At 31.3% G+C, this 24,494-nt stretch overlaps 1 protein-coding gene across 1 annotated transcript in view; it reads left to right on the forward strand.

Annotated features, from left to right (window-relative positions):
• Window positions 1–12,987: 12,987 nt before the first annotated feature.
• Window positions 12,988–24,494, forward strand: part of LOC149518088 (uncharacterized) — a 28,282-nt gene continuing 16,775 nt past the window's right edge. Inside the window, exons 1-2 of the mRNA XM_089763408.1 lie at window positions 12,988–13,515; window positions 13,577–13,630. Of these exons, the coding sequence (XP_089619534.1) occupies window positions 12,988–13,515; window positions 13,577–13,630 (582 nt within the window). The remainder of the gene's footprint in view (window positions 13,516–13,576; window positions 13,631–24,494) is intronic.

Genomic DNA, 24,494 nt, shown 5'->3' on the forward strand with positions numbered 1-24,494 from the left:
TGGGTAAACATTGAAAAAGGTTGGGGGCTCAAGGGTGATACGATTTGGGGAAAAGTGTTGTCTTAAGGGACTATGGGTATGCTAGGTGATTTAGGATCTCCTTGGGTTAAGGGTGCAGATGAGGGTAGTTTAGAAGGGTCGATGCTAAAGTCTAAGTGAAAGGCGGCTAGTAGGGGTTCTGAATGGGAGAGAAAGGTACTTAGGTGTTGGCAAAGAAAGGGGCGTGTGAGGCTAAGTGTATAGGGTGTGGTCGTTTTTAGTGCTTAATGTTGATGTCCTCTTTTTATGGCTAGTAATGGGGTTTTTGTAAGGAAAATGGTGCTCAAGGGGTAGCTGGTGCAGGGTATGGTGATAGTGGAGCTCAGGGTAGGTGTACAGGGAGGTGTACATGGCTCCGATGAATAAGGGCATAGGGGTGGGTGGCCAGTGATGCCATGCACGGCACCCACTAGCACTAACCCCTTGTTTTCTTGCTTTTGTTGTTTTTTTGTTTTATTTTTTTGTATTTTTTATTTAATTAATGGATTATTACTAATATTATTGTATTTTGATATAAGTAATAAAATTAAATTTAAAATTTAAAATTAAACAGTGGGCTTAAACCCAAAAAAAAAAAAGAAATCAGGCTTCAGCCCATAAACTCATCAGAATTAAGAAATTTAAATTGAAATCTCGATAAATTTAGTATCTACAAATAGTTTATAAAATGCCTCTAAAATTATTTAATATAATATTTTTTCATATCTAATCTATATGACAAATTATGTATGATATAATAAATTTGAGTTTACTTATAAAATATCCATAATCTTTTTACAATAAATACAATTCTAAAAATATCTAAATAACATATCATTCTAAAATTATCAATTATTATACTTACACATTGACTCAATTATTGTACTAACGTAATTGATGTAATAATAATACCTCATTATATGATGCTAACGTGATAGCTAATCTCCGTAAATCTCAATAATTTGATATTGTATGACGAGAAGGGTATTTTAAAAATTTTAACTTTTAGGAGATGTTTAGTTTAGGGAGTCGAACATTTTTTAAAGAAAAGTGATTTTTTAATCACTTGATAAATTTTGGACAAGATTAAATTTATGTGTTTATTTTGGTTATGTTTGATTAAAAAAATAAAATTATTGAATAATATTTTTTATTATATTATTATTTGATGTCAAATGAATAATACGTAAATTGTTTATTTAGTTAATATGTAATTTATTTATTTATTAGTATATATTGCTAGTTATTTTTGTTTTATGAATTAATGCCATTCAGCTAAAATTTTATGTGAAATTTGGACAAAAAAATCCGTAGAAATCACAACTTAAATGAAAACTTATTTATTAGCTAGTCTTATTATTCTCTTTTTGAGAAATTATTGAGAAATTAATGTATTTATAGGATTTAATTATAATGAACAAAATGATAGGTGGGAATAATTAGAGTTTTTTAATAGATGTCTAGTCACTATCAATTAACATATAATGATATTTCATAAAAAATTAATTGTAAAATTAAAAACAAATACTCTTTATCTTAAAATACATATTTAAAAATAACTTTTAATAACATATTATTATGTAATTTATTAACTGTGTAAAGTATTTTACATTGATAATATATTAAATATAAACTTAAACATGTATTATATTATTTTAACTTCAATTTCCACGTAAATATATAAGTTTAATGGATAAAACTAACTTAAAAATTAAGAAAATGCACAACATAAATAATATTTGAAAATGAAAAATTATTAACACAACATAAAAATAACAAATACACTAACAACAAGTGTAAATTGAGTAAATATTGTTTTTATTTTTATGATAATATGAAAGAAAAAAAGCTAATTAAGAAAGAATATTGAAGTTGGTCCAAAGCTTAGTAGAGAGAATATATTACCTATAATAATTATAATATAATTAAGTAAACATAATTTAAAGTTGTGTGAAGGTTATCAAAATTTTATATAAAAGTTATATTTATAAATGTAGACACCGATTTTGTTCGGTATATTTTTTTTATATGTATATAACAATAATGATTTTAATAATAATAATAATATCGGTTTAATTAAAATTAAAAATCAATTAATTATTAAAAAAAAGAACAAAATAGAAAAAAGAAAAATCGAGAATGGCAGTGGTGCCTTCCTCGGCACCACTACCACCAGGCCCTACACCCTACCCTTCTGATCACCATACCCTACCCTCCACCCCTTTGATCACCCATCCCGCTGACAGCCACTACCCTCATTGTCAAATAAGACAGAAACAAATAATAGGGCATGGGGCTCGTGCTTACACCCCATGTCGAGCCCTGTGCCTTTCCTTCAAGCACATGCACGGTCGGAGCTCTATAAATAGAGCTCTTAACCAAACCAAAAAACACACAGAAAGGAGGAGAGACACTGCAACAAAAACAAAAAAAAATACTGCCAAAAAATATAAATAAAAAAAAACACAGTCCTCCCCATAGGGAGGAACCTCAACGCTGAAGCTCCCTGCAAGAACAAAAAATCAGATTAGTTTTTGTTTTACAAAAAAAAAAGGAAACAGAAAATTCAAAAAGTTTAAACCCCGATCTACGTCGATCGGGGCTTGTTCTCGCAAAAAGAAGGTCGGATATGTGTTCAGGGAATCGAGGGGAACATTTTGGTGTTTTCTGAGAATTTTTTGACCACCGACAATGGCGACCGGTGACCGACGAACGACGACGATGACGACGGTGACGGCGAACGACCGGCACTGCATTTGGCTGAAGAAAAAAAAGGTTTTTTTTTTGGAAAGGGAAGAAAATGAATGAAATTTTTTTTTTAACTTTTATATAAGCTGTCAATAGCCAAAACGACGTCGTTCCAATAAACGCCTAAAACAACGTCATTTTAAGTACCCAAGATCCGTGCGTCAACTCGCGACCCGACCCAGGGTCTGCGCACCCGACCCGCAACCCGCTTCTCTATCAGCCTCTGATCAGTCTGACTAAACCGAAATCGAACCACTAAACCCGAACCGAATCGGTACCGAACCGTTGAACCAACCAGACCATGCCCAGACCGAGCCAAACCACACCCAAACCGTCGAACCGAACCACCAACCCGAACCGTCGTTGTTCAGGTAAAAAAAATTTTCTTTTAAATTTTTGAATTTTTTTATATATTATTATTTTTGTTATTTTAAGTTTTTTTTATATTTATGCATGATAAGTTTTAAATTTGTTAGGATAAGTTTTTTAATTGTTTTAATAATAAAATGAAGACAAAGTAAGATAATAATTAAAAATATATTAAAAATGCTTAAATAATAATAATAATAGAATTTTTTTTTCCTGCCTAGATATTGGAAGGAATTAAATCATATTTCAAAAATAATAATTCCGCCTAGATGTTAGGGAATTATTATTATAAAAAATACTAAATAAGTTAATAATATTTTTGATAATAAGTTTTCATAAAAAAGGAACCTTTTTTTTTTAAAAACAAAATATTTTTATAAAAAAATTATGTTTTTTAAATTAATTTTTAAAAAAAGATTATAAAAATTGAACTTGCTCCGAAAATTCATCTAGATATTGGAGATTTTTAGAGATGTTCGCATTTTTTAAAACCCCTAAAATCCGAAATCCTTTAAATCCAAACCCCAAAATCCAAAATCCATAAAATCCAAACCCTTATATCAAAACCCCAAACCTCAAAACCTAAACCCTAAAATCTTCAAACTCTAAAATCAAAATCCTAAACCTTTAATATCCTAAAATTCAAGCCTTAAAACCCTCTAAACCATAAAACCAAACTTCAAAACCTCTACTCAAACCCTTACTCAAAACCTTCTGAAAATCCTAAAGACACGTATGAGAATCCCATTTGAAATTATTTGTTCTCGAATACTGCCTAGATGATGGTGTATTTAAGAAACTTTATTTCATTAAGTTTTTCATACGAGTTCTTAATTTGCTTTAATAATAAGATTAATGAATAAAAAGTATAATAGTAAATTAGGATCTTAAATATAAAAATCACACCTAAGCTCTGCCTAGATGTTGGAGAATTGATGTGGTCTCATTATACTTAAGAATCCAACTTTAAAATTGCATCCTATCCTACATAACATTCATTGGCATACATATGTTAGCATGTTATTATTAGAGATTATTTGTATTATTCCGTCTTTGATTTTTATTTACTACTTGGTAATAAAATATTTTATAATAAAAAAGAATGATACATTTAAAAAAACTTTTTTTTGATATTATAAAATAAAATAAAAATAACATTCCAAAAGAAATAATTATTGGTACGCTACCTAGATGTTGGAGAGTCACCAACAATTTTTTATAAAGAGTGTTATTTCATTTTAAGGATTATTGTGTTAAATCTTAAGCGAAAAGAGTTATTTTAAATTCTGCCTAAATGTTGGAGAATTTTAAAATAATTTTTTAACTTAAAGATTTTTTCAATATTTCTAAATAAAAATTTTAGCAAAAATATTTTTTAAAACGAAGAGAATTAGTATTAAATTTCAAGTCAAAACCATTTTTATCCAACACCAAAAATAGCGCATAATTAAATGGTACCAATTTATGGGCGTTGTAGGGGTTTAATCCTTCCCTACACGTAATCGACTCTCGGACCCAACCTAATTTTTTTTTAGACCAAAATTTATCTTTTTGATAAACTTTAAACCTGTTTTTATAGTTTTATTAAAAAGATAAACTTTTGGGTGACCAATCACACCCTAACAAAGATTGGTGGTGACTCCCTTTTATTTTTCTTAATTTTAAAACACTTTAGTCTGGCGGTCCCAAAATAGTTACGACAGCTTGGCGACTCCATTGGGGACTTTAATTTAAGAGTCAAGCCAAAATTTTTACTTACGCGCTATTAAGATTTGTTGGAGTTAATTGGTTTTATTTGACATTTCATTTAATCTCTTTTATTTTGATTTTCAAAAAATATGCGTTAATGAATAAGATAAATTGTATGTTAGTTGTTATTTTATTTTAATTTTGTGTTTATGGTATTTTGATTAATACATTATTTTGCACACACTCTGTATATTCATGCATGAGCTCTAGACCTGGGCTTTATCCCTTTTAGGAGGAAGTGAAGTAGCTACGCTCTCGTGAGGTGATAACCTCCGCATTTGCTAACGAAACATTTTCACTCAGATTGAACCCATTCCGTTATTAGCCTGTAATAGGTGAGGATCGAGAAGCCTTATTAGTCTATAACAGATGATGATGTAAGGAATAGTCTGGGAACCTTTAGACACGTAAATCTTAACCTGACATATAGTGAGTCGTAAGGGCCAACTTTAGGATAGAGCCATGCTGTCCCTTTTACGATAAAATTACCTAAATTAGAAACTATGTATATTTTGTTATGACGCATGTTATACTTGTTCATTCATTTATTCATTTTTATTTATTTGTTTTATTTACATTATTGATTTGTTTAATTCTTTTGTTGTCTTCAATTTTGTTGCATGCATCATGTAGGTACCATATTTCTAGAGGGTATTATTTTAGACCAATCTTTAGCAAGAAAAACTTTCAGAAAACCTAAAGGATGTCATCCATGTGTAAGAGCTATTTAGAGGTCAAGAGCCATTCAGAAAATACTCAGGGGAAAGAAGGAGATTGCTTAGTAGATGGTCACATATCGGTGCTACCACAGTCAGTGCATATGGATCTCAGTCAAAATAATATATCAGAATTGGAAGCTATTTGGAAACAGTGGAGAACAGAGAGAAAAAAATCTTTTTCCAAGAAATATGGGGATGTGGCACTATTTATGTCAGTGAAGGTTGATGAACAATTGATGAGAGCAGTTATACAATTCTGGTATCCATCTTATCGATGCTTTGTATTCAATTAAGAAGACTTGGCCCCCACGATTGAAGAATATTCTTCTTTACTTTAAATAGAGTCTACCAATCAAGATAAGATCTATTGGAAAGAGCATAAGACTACCGGATATAGAAAGAATTTAGCCAAGATCATGCAAGTAGAGGTTGAAGAGATAGACAAGCATAAGAAGGAAAAAAATGGGGTTGAGACCATTCCATTAGCTTTTCTGCTCGAGTATATAAAAAATATATTGATACTAATTAGGGGTTGGATGTGTTTGCTTTGGTCGTGTATAGATTGATGATATTCCTTATGATATTAGGACATATAGAAGCATCAATGATTGACTTTTTTGAGCAATTAGATAAAGGTATAAATCTTTCACTGACTATTTTGACAGAAACTGTTAGATCACTTAATTTTTGTAGAAAGAAGGGTGAAGGACGATTTATAGGGTATGTTCAGTTATTTTTTGTTTGGCTCAGAAGTCATTTTTGGGGAAAAAAAAGACATCATTTCAGCCATTTTCCATTCATTTCAGTCCTATCAAGGAGTTTGCAGCTAAAGAATGGAGAAACGATTGGACAAAAGGTCAATGGTTGGCATTCTTTCTGAAGCTCACTAGCGAGGATGTAACATAGAGGGCACCATGGATGCTTCTGATGGGTATCTTGTATAGTTGTAGAGATGAGTCATGGGTGCCTTTGTTAGGAATATAAGGGGCAGTGAGTTATGTGCCCCTTATGGTTCAAAGATAATATGACTCACGACAGTTTATCCCTATGACTCATGGACTCATTTCACTCGAGTTTGATTATGGGACACCCGGTTACATGAAAAGGTTCGTGAAATTATCAAAGCATGGAAGCAAGTCAACCGAATGAGTCTAGCTAGATTTACAGATAATGTTACAGAAGATTACCTTGCTTAGAGGATCAAAAGGGTTAACGAAATTAGGCCTCTACCAACCGATGCTTCAGAAAAATTAACAGCTCCTATTTCAGTACTGGTATTATCAACTTTTGAGATCACCCAACGAGAGTTTGAGATTGAAAAGAAAAGGTTAGAGAAAGAGAATATGGCTATGATGGATCGGGTTAACCAATTGAGATATGATTTAATGATGAAAGATGATGTAGTACAGAAATTGACCAAAAAACGTAAAGTATTGAAAGAAGATCTGTAAAATCTGCATCAAGAAAATAAGAAAACTGAGGTTGGACAGTAAACCTTTGAAGGGATCCAAGAAGGATATGGAAAAACTACGAGATATGGTAGAGTTTTGAAAGAATAGAGCTCGAGAGAATAAAGAAATGATCTTTACACTCACCAAAAAATAACATGAATGGAAAAAAAAATTTTCAGAAGCCTTTGGAAAGGTAACAAGGTGCCAAAAGGAAAATGAAAAGCTAAGAGCCGAACTAAGGAATAGGATAGGAGTTATGATTTGCAAAATGAGAAAAAGGCTTTGGAGCAGGAGTTAATGAGTCTAGAGCTTCAATTGACCAACATCAGAGCCACATAGACAAGATTTTAAATGAATGGCAAGAGAGGGAGGATTATTAGGCCCATACTTGTAACATGGAGTGGATGCTTGAAATATGTGGAGAGTAGAAAGTTTAGGAAGACAATAATACATCGAACATTTGACTGCTTAAATCTATAAAGCTATTCAAAAAGCAGGCAACATGGTCCAAAAGGCAAAGGCACTAGAACAGGAGATTGTACCAACTCAAAGCCATGGTCAGAGATTACTGAATTTCTTATGTGAAGCTAGGGAGCAATATGCTCAAATCAAATATTTTTATGATTTTAGCATAAAAATGATCGAATGATGTATAAATGCCCCTACAATTAATGAAAGTTTCTTTTTTGTTTCAATGATCTAAAACAATACCCATAATTTGCATATCATTCATTCCATATATGCATTTTAATAAAGGTAAATAAGCAATGATATTATATCATGCGTTCTAATTCATGGTTAATAAACTAAGGTTCAAAGATAGCAAAGCTAAAGAATCTAAGTCAGACAATCTCGCATAGATATATTACTAGTTCTCAAGCTCGAGTTATGGAAGAAGAGAATGCAACCAGATTTAATAGAGTCGAAAGGGCATAAGAGAAAATAAGAGAAAGAGTGATGGAGATACAGCAAAGTATTGAAGCCCAAATGGCTGAATTAAGACAATTACTAATTGGTTCAGTGAAAGGTAAAGAAGTTGTTAGGGCATCAAAGATAGGAGAAGAAGTTAATATGGAAGAACCATTATATCCTCCTGGATTCACTCCACCTCAAGCTCAAGCTCAAGCCCTTCGTGGCATGCACATACACCCACCAAGTATGCAGCCATATCCCTATGTCAATAATGCTGTTGGCTAACAATCAATCCACTTAAATACTAATGATGGGCCTATCCCAGTTGATCCCGCCATAGTACCAAATCTTGATGAACCAATTGAACAGAAAAAGTTTCATGAAATGTCAAAGCCTATTATAAACTTAGAAATACGAAACAAGTATGACCAACTTGAAGAAAGGCTCAAAATAGTTGAAGGTAATGACATTTATGGGGTTGTTGATGCCAATAAGTTGAGCTTAGTGCCTGACTTGGTTATCCCACTAAAATTCAAGACCTCAGATTTTGAGAAATATGATAGAACAAAATGTCTTTCCACTCATATTATCATGTTTTATAGAAAGATGACTGGTCATACCCATAATGACATACTCTTGATATACTGTTTTCAAGATAATTTGACTGGTTCAGTAGTAAAATGGTACGTGCAATTAGATCAGAGCAAAATCTACTCGTGGAAAGACTTGACCAAAGTTTTTCTTGCTTAGTATAAGCATGTCCTGGATACAGCCCCTGATAGGTTATCACTACAAAATATGAAGAAGAAATCAATAGAAACCTTCAAGGAATATGCGTATCGGTGGAGAGATGTGACAACCTAAGTCCAACCACCATTGACTGAAAAAGAGATAACTGTGCTATTTGTCAACACAATGAAAGCTCTGTACTATGATAGATTGGTAGGGAATGCCATGAAAAACTTCTCTGACATGGTAATCTTAGGAGAAATGATAGAGAGCGCTATCAAAAGTGACAAAATTGAAGGGCCTGAAAAGAAAACAACAAGTTCAAAAAAGAAAGAGCATGAGACATATGCTGTTACTCATAAAAATCTTTTGCATCATCCTTCTGTCCCATATAATATAAGCCCTCCAAACCCTCCTTACTACCCTGTCGCTAACCAAATTTCTCAACAACCATATCATTACCGAGTACCCCGACAAACACACTCCAAACCAAGCTTTAGCCTTTAGCCATCCAATTACACCTCTGCACCTCCAACTAGACCATTTGCCCAACCAATCCATCCAAACAACAATAAAAAACCCCACAAAATAATAACAATTAAGAAAGACCTCATTTTGATTCAATTTTTATGTCTTATACCGATTTGTACTCTCAATTAGTGGGAGGTCATCTCATCGTTCCTTCCTACATAAAACCATTAAAGCCACCTTACCCGAGTTGGTATGACCCTAATGCTAAGTGTGATTATCATTATGATGTTACAAGACACTCTATTGAAAATTGTACAGCACTTAAACATAAGGTACAAGGTCTGATAAATGATGGCCTTTTAACTTTTGACACTAAATTCAAGCAAAGTGTTAGTGAAACCCCTTTGCTAGATCACACAAGAGGGAAAATTAATATGATGGATAAGGAAAAAGATGTGAAAATTAAAAAAATGTGTGGATGAAATAAAGACTCATTTTGAATGGGTGTATGACTATTTATGTGAGGCCAGTATGATTCAACCATTATTTTTGGATAACAATAGAAGTCATGAAAACCTCGAACATTCTTGTAAGTACCATGGAAAATCGATTGGACATTCGATCCAAGGTTGTGAGGACTTTAAATGAACATTACAGAGCTTGATGGATGAGACCATCATTGAGTTTTATGATGAATGTGATGGAAATAGTGTGAATACAGTAGGTGATGATCATCTTGGCAAATCTTTTATCCCCAAACCTTTCACTGTCTACTATGATAAGAAACCAAAGCCCTTAACTGAAAAAACCATCTTCTCTTCCAAGACACCAATGACCATTTATGTCCCTAGTCCATTCCCTTATCAAACCGACAAAGCAGTCCTATGGAGATAGATTATGATGTGGTGATGCGAGGTCCTAATTTGACCTCGAATAATCCAAGTACGGAGAATACTGCCAACATAGCAAAAATAGGAGAAATGATCCGAAGTGGTCGAATTTACACTCCTGAAATGTTGGAAAGGCAAGATAGGAGAAAAAGACACAAGAAAAAGCTAAGATTCTCAATCTATGGTAAGCTCAAAAGTACAAGTTAACAAATCGATGTAAAAAAAAAAAGCTTGTGAGTTTCTAAAGATCATTAAACATAGTGAGTACAGTGTAGTTGACCAGCTAAATAAACTGCCATCTCGTATTTTCTTACTATCGCTACTATTAAATTTTGAGCCGCATAAGAACGCTTTGCTGAAAGTACTTAACCAAGCTCACATCGAGCATACAATTTCTGTTGAAAAGGTAGATCACATGGTTGGGAATATTATAGCCCTGAATTTCATCACCTTTAATGATGATGAAATGCCTCCGGAAGGACGTGGTAGTGTTAAGGCTTTTCATATTACTATCAAGTGCAAGTCTCACACTATGGCCAAAGTGCTGATTGACAATGGATTATCTATTAATGTTATGCCTTTAATGACATTATCAAAGCTTCCAGTAGATCCCTCTCACGTGCGGAATAGCCATATGATTGTAAGAGCGTTTGACGGGGCATGAAGAATGGTAATTGGTGATATAGAGATCCTATTGCAGATCGGTTCTTATACCTTCAGTGTCATATTTCAAGTAATGGACATAACTCTTGCATATAGTTATCTACTTGAAAGACTTTAGATTCACACGATCGAAGTTGTACCTTTATCTCTACATCAGAAGGTAAAATTCATCATGGAAAGAAAATAAGTCTGTGTGGATGGTGAAGAGGATTTATTAGTAACAAAGACCTTAATAACTCCTTACGTTAAGGCAGCAGAAGAAGTGATCAAATGTTCTTTCAGAGCTTTTGAAATAGCAAATACTACTTACATAAGAGAAGGGTCAAGGATACCGATATCTTAATTATCAAAAGCTACGAATATGGTGATCAAGCAGACTGTTGGCAAGGCTTAGGGAAAGCTTTACAAGGAATCATAAGAACACCATGCTCGATTGAAAATAAAGAAATATGGGGGTTAGGCTATAAGCCTACGACTGCTGATAAAAAGAATGTAATGCTGGAGAAGAAAGAAAAGAGAATGGCGTGCCTCAAAGGGTAAAATTTGATTGATGAAAAAATGGTATTCCTTTATTTGTATGAAACATTTCGTTCAGGCGAGTATGTTTATCTTGGATCAACAGAGGTCAAACAAAGGGAACCGGTAGTGGGATTAGAAGAAGTCTTTTCTTGATTATAGTAGAGGAAGAAGTCATGTAGAATAAAAAGATCTTTTTAGGTTAAGAAACCTAAGAATGGTGTACCATTTTGTTATCCTTAAACCTTTTAACTCAAAAATTCCAATTATTTCTGTCCAAGAGCATGCAGAGGAAATGTATGGGCTTATTTTCATTGTCTTAATAAAATGATGAATGTAATGCATTTCACTTATACCATGTTTTCTATTTTTCATTTTTTTTTCTTTCATTACCATTCTCTTTGCCTTTACCAAGATCAATACATATTTCTTTGTGATTACACCCATTTTCAAGTTTTCTAATAATGAACATTATAGATGACCAAGGTAATAACACTGGGTTTGATTTTAAAAATTCTACTCACATTAACGAGCTTGATAACGATGTTAATTCAAAAGATTATGATTTATCTCATGATCTGTTGAAATGGATGGAACAAGAGAAGAAAACTATAGAACCCCACCAAGAATCAATTGACCCATTAAATTTGAGAGATGGTGATAATAAGAAAGAAGTTAGGATCGGTACTTCACTATCACTGATTGAGAAGCAAAAGTTGGTGAATCTGCTACGAGAGTACATAGATGTATTTACATGGTCTTACTAGGATATGCTAGGACTTAGCACAGAGGTGTTTAAGCATATGTTGCCTTTAAAACTAGAATGCTGACTAGTATAGCAGAAGTTTAGACGCATGAAGCCAAAAATGTTACTTAAGATAAAAGAAGAAGTAAAAAAATAATTTGACGCTGGTTTTTTAGAAGTAGCCAAGTACCCTGAATGAGTAGCCAATATAGTCCCAGTTTCTAAGAAAGATGAAAAAGTTAGAATGTGTGTGGACTATCGAGATTTAAATAGGGCTAGCCCAAAGGATAATTTTCCATTACCACATATTGATACCTTTGTAGATAACACTGCTAAACACTCCACTTTTTCATTAATGGATGGGTTCTCTGGCTATAATTAGATCAAAATGGCTCGTAAAGATATGGAGAAAACTACATTTGTGATAATGTGAGGCACATTTTGCTATAAAGTTATGCCTTTTGGGCTAAAGAATGCTGGTGCCATATATCAAAGAGCGATGGTCACTTTCTTTCATGATATGATAAATAAAGAGATAGAGGTATACATTGATGATATAATAGCTAAGTCTCAGGAAGGGGAAGATTATGTTGTTAATCTCAGAAAGCTTTTTGAAAGATTACGGAGATACCAGCTTAAGCTGAATCCAGCCAAATGCACCTTTGGTGTTAAATTCATAAAATTGTTAGGTTATAGTCAGTGAAAGAGGTATAGAAGTAGACCTTGATAAAATTTGAGCCATTCAAGAATTGTCAGCACCACACACGCAAAGAGAGGTGAGAGGGTTTTTGGGGTGATTGAATTATATTTCTCGCTTCATATCCCAACTTACCTCGAAATGTGATCCAATCTTTAGGTTGCTTCACAAAAATAATCCTGGTGAATGGGATGAAGAATGCCAAAATGCATTTGAAAAGATTAAAGAGTATTTGATAAGCCCACCGGTGTTGGTTCCATCAATTGTAGGAAGACCGTTGATTTTATATCTAACAGTTCATGAAAAATCGATGGGATATGTATTGAGGCAAAGAGATGAAACTGACAAGAAAAAGCATGTTATATACTATTTAAGTAAAAAGTTTACAAAGTACGAGGCCAAGTACCCCCAAATAGAAAAAATATGTTGTGCCATAGTTTGGACTACTCGTAGACTCAGGCAATACATGCTCTACCATACGCCGTGGCTAATATCGAAATTGGATCCTTTCAAGTACATTTTTGAAAAACCATCTTTATTAGGCAGGTTAGCGAGATGGCAAGTCATGCTCTCAGAATATGATATTATGTATGTGACACAAAAATCCATAAAAGGGAGTGCAATTGTTGATTTTCTTGTCGATCGAACTACAGAAAATTATGAACCTATGAAGTTTGAGTTTCCAGATGAAGATTTGATGGCAATCTTACAGGATGAAGATAAAGAGCCTATAAGAAAAGTATGGAAAATATTTTTTGACGGGGCATCCAATATAATGGGGCATAGCATTGGAGCAGTGCTAATATCTCCAGAAGAGAATTACTACTTGTACCGTAAGGTTAGATTTTAACTGCATAAATAATATTGCTGAATATGAAGCATGCGTCATGGGATTACAGATGGCCATTAAAAAGAAAATTGAAACACTAGAAGTATATGGGGATTCAGCCTTGGTAATTTATCAACTAAAAGGTGAATGAGAGACCAGGGACTCAAAACTTGTGTTATATCAAAAGCACATAACTGGCTTGATGAAACATTTTAAAGAGATCCAATTTCAACATGTTCCCCGAGAAAAAAACCAGATTGCTGATGCCTTGGCTACTTTGGCAGCAATGTTCAAGTTAAATAATAGTATAAGAATTCAGCCCATTAGAGTACAAATGAAAATTTCACCAGCCCACTATTCAAACATGGAAGAAGAGGTAGATCGACAACCATGGTATTATGACATTATACAATATATCAAGTGTCAAAACTACCCAGAGCAGGCTTCAAAAAATGATAAGAGGATCATTCAAAGATTAGCAGTAAGTTTTTGTGCTTGATGGAGAAATCCTGTATAAAAAAAGTCGAGATCAAATTTTATTAAGGTGCGTCGATGTTGTGGAAGCAAGAAGGATACTTAAAGAAGTACACGAAAAAATTTGTGAAACACATGCTAACGGGCATATGATGGCCAAACAGTTTATGAGAGCTGATTACTATTGGTCTACAATGGAAAATAATTACATCAGTTATGTAAGAAGTGTCACAAATGTCAAATTTATGCAAATAAAATTCATTATCCTTTAGTCTCGCTACACGTCTTGGCACCACCATGGCCTTTCTCTATGTGGGGAATGGATATGATCGGACCCATAACCTCAAAAGCTTCAAATGGGCATCGATTTATCTTTGTGATAATCAATTACTTTATAAAATGGGTAAAAACAGCTTCGTATGCTAGTATTATGCGATCAGTGGTGTGTAAATTTATAAAAAAAGAGATAATATGTCGGTATGGGCTCCCAAAAAGGATCATCTCAGATAATGGTCACAATTTGAACAATAAAATGATGAAAGAATTATATGTATAGTTCAAGATCAAGCATCATCATTCAGCACCATATCGCCAAAAAATGAATGGTACAATGGAAGCTGTGAATAAAAACATCAATAGAATACTGGAAAAAATGACTGACACATATAAGGATTGACATGAAAAGTTACCTTTTGGTTTGCTTACCTATAGAGCATCAATCTGAACCTCCACAGAGGCAACCCCATTTTCACTAGTGTATGGGATGGAAGTTGTATTACCGATCAAGGTGAAAATTCCTTTTCTGAAGGTGTTGATAGAGACAAAATTGGATAAGGCAGAATGGGCTCAAGATCGTTTCGAGCAACTGAATCTTATTGAAGAGAAAAGGCTCTCAGCATTCAATTATAGACAAATGTATTAAAGAAGAATCATACGAGCACATGACAAAAGGATACGACCTCGATGCTTTCGCGAGGGTGAATTGGTTTTGAAAAGGATTTTGCCATGTCAGCATGACAATAGAGAAAAATGGATGCCTAATTAGGAAGGTCCATATGTGGTAAAAAAAGGCCTTTTTCTGGTGGAACTCTGATCCTTACAAAAATGGACAGTGATGAATTGCCAAATCCTATAAATTCGGACACTGTCAAGAAATATTTTGCTTAAAAAGAAAAAAAGGAAAAAAATATAAAAAAAATACAAAAAAATGAAAAAAAAGTAATTCAAATTGAAAACCTGAAAAGGGCAGTTTGAATCAAAATGTGTCATTTGAGCTGAAAACCTGAAAAAGTGACTCGAATGAAAATGAAGCTCGAGAAGGTCTTTCAAAGAATGAAAGAGTGGCACCAAATAGATAAATTCTCGCTAGAAGTAAGGGAGATGACTTTTAGGGGGCTAGTTCCCATTAGTCACAGATATGGGGCAAGGATTGGTCATATGAAATCACACGTGATAAGATCATAAATATAATAAGTTTTTGGAGAAAACCTGGTCTAAGTAGGCTAAGGTCATTCAAATGTTCATTATCTAGAGAATTGATAATTTGGTTCTTGAAATACTTTTAAGTTAACTGTTCTTTGTGTCCCAAAAGGCTTATCTTTGTCTTTCTAAACCTAAAATACCCCATTAATGACTGTGTTCCACACTAATTTTGAATCAAAAATCATTGCATTTGTCATTTAAAATTAAGATAATGATTGATAAAGTTCATAATGGATCAATGCATCGCTCAAAAAGAGAATGCAATATAAGGATGACAGAAATAATAATATAGGGTCAGAAAGAATGAAATGAGATTGATTGATCACTGAAGACAAAGAAAAAGAAGAGATAAAGAAAGAATTCAAAAAAGATTTTTAGAACAATTAAAAGCCAAATGGGTCTACTAAAAGACGAAGATTTTTGGAGGAGAATCGAAAAACTTAGAAGGGCAAGACTATTGGAAGCGACTTTTAAAGATTGAAAGAATTGAACCAAAAGTTAAATTAACTTGGATGAAAACGCATGATATAATTCATTGGTTGCATCTTTATCCTTTCAATCATCACAATTATTACATGCATCGCATACCTCTTAGTAAGTTGCATAAAAGGTTTATTTATAAACATCAGAAAGAAGTCCTCTTTTTCAAAACAAATATGATAGCCCTGAAGGTAATATGTTACCTCTAAGATAATTCTTAAAACCAAACTATCGGTTTATGGAGTACCAAATCCCTTATTTCTCAAATCATAGCTCAGTTATGGTTATTTTTATTTCTTTGACTTGCAGTTCAATCCCGATCGTCGTTAATATTTGCTTCATGGTTTAATCTCGATCATTCTTATAGCTTCTCGACTTATAGTTTAATCCTAGTCGCTTTTATTTCTTTGACTTACGATTCAATCCTAGTTATCTTTAATCTTTGACTCGTGGTTTAATCCCGGTCATTCTTATAGCCTCTTGACTTACAGTTTAATCCTAATTGTTTTTATTTTTTTGACTTACGGTTCGGTCCCAGTTATCTTTAATCTTTGACTCATGGTTTAATCCCAGTCATTCTTATAGCTTTTCGACTTACAGTTTAATCTTAGTCGCTTTTATTTTTCTAACTTGTGATTCAGTCCCAGTTATCTTTAATCTTTGACTCATTTTTTAATCCTGATCATTTTTATAGTTTTTGAATTACAGTTTAATCCCAGTCTCCTTATTTTCTAATTTACGGTCTAATCCCAATCTCTTTATATTCTGACTCGCGGTTCAATCTCGATCTTTTTAAGTTCAAAAATCACAATTTAATCTTGATTGAATTCTGACTCAAGGTTCAATCCCGATTTTTTTAATCCAAAATTATAGTTTAATCTCGATTGTTATCTTTATTTTTTGACTCGTGGTTTAATCCCGGTTAATCTTGATTGTTGTTATTTTTTAACTCATGGTTTAATCCCAGTCTCTTTATTTTCTGACTTGTGATTCAATCCAAGTTGACGTTATTCTGACTCGACGTTCAATCCCAATTTCTTTAATCCAAAATCACAGGTTAATCTCGATTGTTGTTATTTTCTAAGTTGTGGTTTAATCTCAATCTTTTTATTTTCTGACTTATGATTCAATCCAAGTTGACGTTATTCTGACTCGGGGTTCAATCCTGATTTTTTTAATCCAAAATCCCAGTTTAATCTCGATTGTTGTTATTTTCTGACTCGTGGTTTAATCCTGATTAATTTCGATTATTGTTATTTTTTGACTCGTGGTTTAATCCCGCTCTCTTTATTTTCTGACTTGCGATTCAATCCAAGTTGACGTTATTTTGACTCGCGGTTCAATCCCAATCTCTTTAAATCCAAAAATCATAGTTTAATCTTGATTGTTGTTATTTTTTGACTCGTGGTTTAATCCCGGTCTCTTTATTTTCTGACTTGTGATTCAATCCAAGTTGATGTTATTTTGACTCGCAGTTCAATCTTGATTTCTTTAATCAAAAATCGTAATTTAATCTTGATTGTTATTTTTTTCTGACTCGTGGTTCAATCCCGATCTTTTTATATTTTGACTTATGATTCAATCTAAGTTCAATCCTGATCTTATTATTCCTTTACCCGCGGTGTTGCCCTGACCATTTTCTTTATTATCCGACTTGTGATATTGCCTTAATTGATTCCTTATTTTTCAACTCGCGATGTCATCTTGGTCATTTTCTTTATCACTCGAACTGTGGTTAAAAATTTATCAAAAAAAAAAACAAAAGAAAAGAAAATTTTTTGAGAAATCCATGATTTGCTTCCGGACAAAATCGTTGTCTTTGTCTTTGTCATATTCTTGATTCTCAGTAATGTACAAAGAGATGCAGCTGTAGACACTGATTTTTTTTGGTATATTTTTTTATATATAGAAAACAATAATGATTTTAATAATAATAATAAAATCGATTTAATTAAAATTAAAAATCAATTAATTATTAAAAAAATAGAACAAAACAGAAAAAAGAAAAATCAAGGATGGCAGTGGTGCCTTCCCCGGCACCACTGCCACCAAGCCCTACACCCCACCCTTCTGATCACCATACCCTACCCTCCATCCCTCTGATCACCCATCGCGCTGACAGCCACTACCCTCACTGTCAAATAAGACAGAAACAAATAATAAGGCATGAGGCTCGTGCTTACCCCCCATGTCGAGCCTTGTGCCATTTCCTCAAGCATATGCACAGTTGGAGCTCTATAAATAGAGCTCCGAGCTAAACCAAAAAACACACAGAGAGGATTAGAGACGTTGCAACAAAAAGGAAAAAACATACTGCCAAAAAAATAAACAAAAAAAAAAGTAGTCCTTCCCGTAGGAAGAAACCTCAGTGTCGAAACTCCCTGCAAGAATAAAAAATCATATTAGTCTTTGTTTTACCAAAAAAAAAAAGGAAACAGAAAACTAAAAAAAATTCAAACCCCAATCTACATCGATCGAGGCTTGTTCTCTCGAAAAAAAAAGTCGAATCTGTGTTCAAGGAATTGAAGGGAACATTTTAGTGTTTTTGAGAATTTTTCGACACCGACAACGGTGACAGTGATGGCGACCGATCAGCACTACGTTTGGCTAAAAAAAAAAAAAAAAGGGTTTTTTTTCTGAAGAGGGAAGAAAATGAATGAAATTTTTTTTTTTAACTTTTATATAAGCTGTCAATAGCCAAAATGACGTTGTTCCAATAAATGCCCAAAACGACATCATTTTAAGTACCTAAGATCTATGTGTCAACCCGCGACCTGACCCAGGGTTCGCGCACTCGACCCGTGACCCGATTCTTTATCAGTCTCTAATCGGTCTAACTGAACCGGAACCGAATCGTTGAACTCGAACCGAACCGGTATCAAACCGTTGAACCAACCGGACCGTGCCCAGACCGAGTCGAACCACACCCGAACCATTGGACGAACTGTCAACCCGAACCGCCGTTGACAGGACCGTTCACCAGTCTAGTTCAGGTAAAAAAATTTTTTTTTTTGAATTTTCTAATTTTTTTATATATTATTATTTTTATTATTTTAAGTTTTTTTTTATATTTATGCATGATAAGTTTTAAATTTGTTAGGATAAGTTTTTTAATTGTTTTAATAATAATAAAATGAAAACAAAGTAAGATAATAATTAAAAAATTATTAAAAATGCTTAAATAATAATAATAATAGAATTTTTTTCTCTGCCTAGATGTTGGAAGGAATTAAATCATATTTCAAAAATAATAATTTCGCCTAGATGTTGGAGAATTATTATTATAAAAAATACTAAATAAGTTAATAATATTTTTGATAATAAGTTTTCATAAAAAAGGAACCTTTTTTTTAAAAAAAAAATATTTTTATAAAAAAATTATGTTTCTTAAATTAATTTTTAAAAAAAGATTATAAAAATTGAACTTGCTTTGAAAGTCCGCCTAGATGTTGGAAATTTTTAGAGATGTTCGCATTTTCTAAAACCCCTAAAATCTGAAATCCTTTAAATCCAAACCCCAAACCTCAAAACCCAAACCCTAAAATCTTCAAACTCTAAAATCAAAACCCTAAACCTTTCATATCCTAAAATTCAAGCCTTAAAACCCTCTAAACCTTAAAACCAAACCTTCAAAACCTATACTCAAACCCTTACTCAAAACCTTCTGAAAATCTTAAGGACACGTATGAGAATCCAATTTGAAATTATTTGTTCCCGAATGCTGCCTAGATGATGGGGTGTTTAGAAAACTTTATTTCATTAAGTTTTTCATACGAGTTCTTAATTTGCTTTAATAATAAGATTAATGAATAAAAATGTATAATAGTAAATTGGGATCTTAAATATAAATAGTCGCACCTAAGCTCTACCTAGATGTTGGAGAATCGGGGTGGTCTCATTATACTTAAGAATCCAACTTTAAAATTGCATCTTATCCTATATAACATTCATTGGCATACATATGTTAGCATGTTATTATTAGAGATTATTTGTATTATTCTGTCTTTAATTTTTATTTACTACTTGGTAATAAAATATTTTATAATAAAAAAGAATGATGCATTTAAAATTTTTTTTTGATATTATAAAATAAAATAAAAATAACATTCCGAAAGAAATAATTCTTGGTACTCTGCCTAGATGTTGGAGAGTCACCAACAATTTTCTATAAAGAGTGTTATTTCATTTTAATGATTGTTGTGTTAAATCTTAAGCGAAAAGAGTTATTTTAAATTCTGCCTAGATGTTGGAGAATTTTAAGATAATTCTTTAACTTAAAGATTTTTTCAATATTTCTAAATAAAAATTTTAGCAAAAATATTTTTTAAAACAAAGGGAATTAGTATTAAATTTCAAGTCAAAACCATTTTTATCCAACATCGAAAATGGCACATAATTAAATGGTACCAATTTATGGGCATTATGGGGGTGCTAATCCTTCCCCACATGTAACCGACTCCCGGACCTAACCTGGTTTTTTTCGTAGACCAAAATTTATCTTTTTGACAAACTTTAAATTTATTTTTTTATAATTTTATTAAAAAGATAAATTTTTGGGTGACCAATCACACCCTAACAAAGATTGATGGTGACTTCCTTTTATTTTTCTCGATTTTAAAACACTTTACATCTAGCGGTCCCAAAACCGTTACCACAATAAATAATAAATTTTTATATAATTTTTATTATAACTAAATAATTATAAAATTATAATAAAAAATTTATAAGTAAAATGCTCTCTTATTAAAATGGCTATATACTTTGATTTCGATTATAGGCTCCTATATGTTTCTATATTTTGATGTGTATATATACCAAGAGAAAGGTATCATGTGTACTCTGATTTAGAGAATTTTCAATTACTATATTTTTAATTTAAATTCATTAACATTTCAGTCATTGATTAATTTTCATATACATTACTAGTTAATCACATTAAAATGAAGTACTTGTCACTTAAGTTTCATTGACAATTGATATCCATCCTCCTTGATTGAAGAGTTAATAGAAAATTTTCTCAAAAAAGAAAAGAGTTAATACAAAGTTGAGTCACAAGACCGCTTATAAACAAAAGTAAGTTTAATTACATATTTACTAAACCAAATATTCCCGATATGAATACTTTTTCTTTCCTTGTTTTCTTTTTCTTTTTAACTAATACCAACATTATTTTTCACCAAACAAAAGCTGCCAAATGCAGATTAATAATTTAGCTATTCAGAGAGCTGCAAAATGCTTGCATAAAGTTATTAAATGATATCAAACTTATCTTCAAGGACAATAATTTCAATGAATCATGTAAAATATAGAAATGTTGCAGTTTTTGACAGCATTATTCATTACATATGTCTTTTTTTTTATTATCTTTTAAATTTATTTTTATATATTTTATTATAAAAATTTTAAAAATTTTTAATGAAATATTTAAATTATAAACATGTTAATTAATATGATATTTGTATTTAATATGATTAATTTAAAATAATAATATTGTTAAATAAATAATCTTTTGAACACCAATTTTAATTAATAAATTTATAATTTAAATATTAAATTAAATATTTTAATTTATTCAAAGTTTATTCATTAATATTAACCATTTGAAAAAAAAAAAAAAAAAGAGGGCAACATCGCTGGACTCAATTATTGTACTCTTGAAAAACACAATTATTATTTTTGGAAAAAAAAAATTTGTACTATCGTAATTGATGTAGTAATAATAATCTCATTATATGACATTGACTTATCAGCTAACCTCCATAAATCTCAATAATTTGATTTTGTATGATGAAATGGGTAACTTAAATACATTGTGGGTTAAAGTAAATGCTCAAACCATAAATTGATTAAGTCTTGTTAACCAACTTATTTATATCTCGAAAATGGATACGCAGATGATGATTTCTAGCTCATTATTTTGTCTTTATAAAAAAATCAATTTGGAGATTAATTACGAAATAATGAAGGAATCAAAATTTCAAAATTAATTTCAGACAAATTAATTTCTACATTCCACTCTAAAATATATCTTGACAGACTTATAGATTAAGGGGTATATCTCATCATTTTATTTTCATAATATCATGCAGTTTTGTCACACAAGTATTTAAATAGATGCGTGTGATTTAATAATCTCAATTGATTTATCGATCATTGAATAATTCACAATATCATGTAATCAATCAATTGCTTAAAAAATAAAGTAATTCATGTTGTTAATGTAAAAACAAGAAAAGATAATAAGAGAAACTTAAAATGCAACCAAATTTAACTGATATACTTAAATAATAATGTCGTAACGGTTTTGAAACTACTCGATGAATTTGGAGAACGAAAATAAAAAAAATAAAAAAACGTAGTCACCACCAATCTTTTTTAATTAGGTACGATTGATCACTTATTAAAATTTATCATTTAAATAAAATTTTGAAATTAATTAAAATTTATTAAAAAAATTATTTTAGAGTCTGTAAAACAGTCTGGGTCAAGGAGTTAGTTATGCATGAGGAAAGATTAATACTCCTATAGTGCCCATTTAAAATATTACCAATTAATTATGTATAATTTATTAATCCTGACAAAAACAATCTTACTTTCGATGTTTAAAAAGTAATTTTCTTGACTTTCTTTGTTTATCAAATTCTTTTTTTTTAATTTTTATTAAAATTTTATTATTATTACTATCGTTGTTTCATTTTTTTGGGAAACATAAATTAAAACCCTTTTATTGAAATAATTCTTAAAATATTCCAATACGTTGGTAACATTAGAATAACTCTTTCTCACCTAGAGATTTTTTAGGTATCGCTTCTCAAAATACTTTAGAATCTCATTTTCGTAGGCTCGGATTTACTTTTCAGTAAAACCCATGCTGTGCATACAATGCAAATGATAATATGTTAATACACACATTTTATTTTTTTCTTTAAAAATTTTATTTATTTATTTATTATTTATTTTTTTGAAGAAATGAAAATTTTTTATTATATTAAAGATTTTCTATAAATACTCCAATATATTGGTAATATTTAAAAAAAATTCTTGCCTAGGGATTTCATAAAGCATCATTAATCAGAATACTTTTAGAATCTTATCCTCGGATAAAATTTTTTGTTTTCTCATTCTTTATTATTTTATTTTTAACAAATTAGTTTATTTTTATTTTTATTATTAAAAAAAAGAATTTTTATTATATTGAAAAATTTTTATAAATACTCCAATATGTTGGTAGTATTTAAAAAAAAAATTTCACCTAGAGATTTCTTAGGTATCACTATTTGGAGTACCTTTGATTCATCATCGGACAAAAATTTTCTTTTGTACATTTTTTAATTATTTTTTTGTTATTATTCTTAAATTTAAAAATATCAAAAGTTAAGAAACCATTTTCCTTTTTTATTATTGTTATCATTATTATCTTTAGTTATTATTTTTATTTATTATATTATTTTATAAGGTTAATTTTAATTTTAATAAAATTATCAAACATTAAACTATATTTTTCATTATTTATTTTTATTTTCATTTTTACCCAAAAAATAAAAATTTATTCTAATAAATTTAAATATTTTAACATGCATAAATATTAATAATAAAATTCAAAATAATACATAAAATATTAAAAAATTTTAAAAAATTTTCTTTTACTTGAATCGGACCGATCAACAGTATAGTCAATTTCACTCTGGGCCAGTCAACTGGACCAGTATGAGTTCAAGGGGGAGCCGAGTCTCGTGTCGGATGCGTAGACCCTGAGTCGAGTTGTCGAGTCACGCACGAATCCTGGCCCTTTAAAACGATGTTGTTTTGTTGTTTTTTTTTAATAAAAACCATAACAAAATTTTGGATTTCATTTTTTTAGATTTTTTCTCTCTAAAAGAGAGAGCTTTTCTCTCTAAACTGAAGGCTCTTAGGCCAACTATTGCCCCTTTTCCTAGATTTCGATTGGTCAATGCTGTGTCAGCCATCATGCCGTCGCCATCATCAGTCACTGGTGATATCATAACAGTTTTGTGTTCGTTCGACGAATTTGAAAATGAAAATAAAAGAACGAAAAATGAAGTTGCCACCAATCTTTTTTGGCTAGGTGCGATTGGCCACCTATTAAAATTTATCCTTCTAAGAAGATTTTAAAATTAATTAAAATTTATTAAAAAGATAATTTCATGGTCTGTGAAACAGTTTGGGTTCAGGAGTCGGTTATGTGTAGGGAAGGATTAGCACCCCCACGATGCCCGTTTAAAAATGGTACCACTTAACTATGTGTTATCCTTTGATTTTGATTAAAAATAGTCTCATTCTCGGTGTTTGGAAAAATAATTTTCTTGATTTTTTTTTGAAAATTGGTTTGTTTGGTTTTATTTTAAAAAAATTATTATTCAAATTTTATTCGAGAAAATAAATTAGAACCTTTTTTATTGAAATAATTCTCAAAATACTCTAGTACATTGGTAATATTAGAAGAACTCTTTCGCACCTAGAGATTTTTTAGGCATCGCTTTTTGGAATACCTAAGAATCTCATTATCGGAGGTTCGAATTTACTTTTTGTAA

Source organism: Durio zibethinus, chromosome 7 (genome assembly GCF_047325235.1).
Source record: "Durio zibethinus cultivar Kanyao isolate XHJ-2024 chromosome 7, ASM4732523v1, whole genome shotgun sequence".
NCBI lineage: Eukaryota > Viridiplantae > Streptophyta > Magnoliopsida > Malvales > Malvaceae > Durio > Durio zibethinus.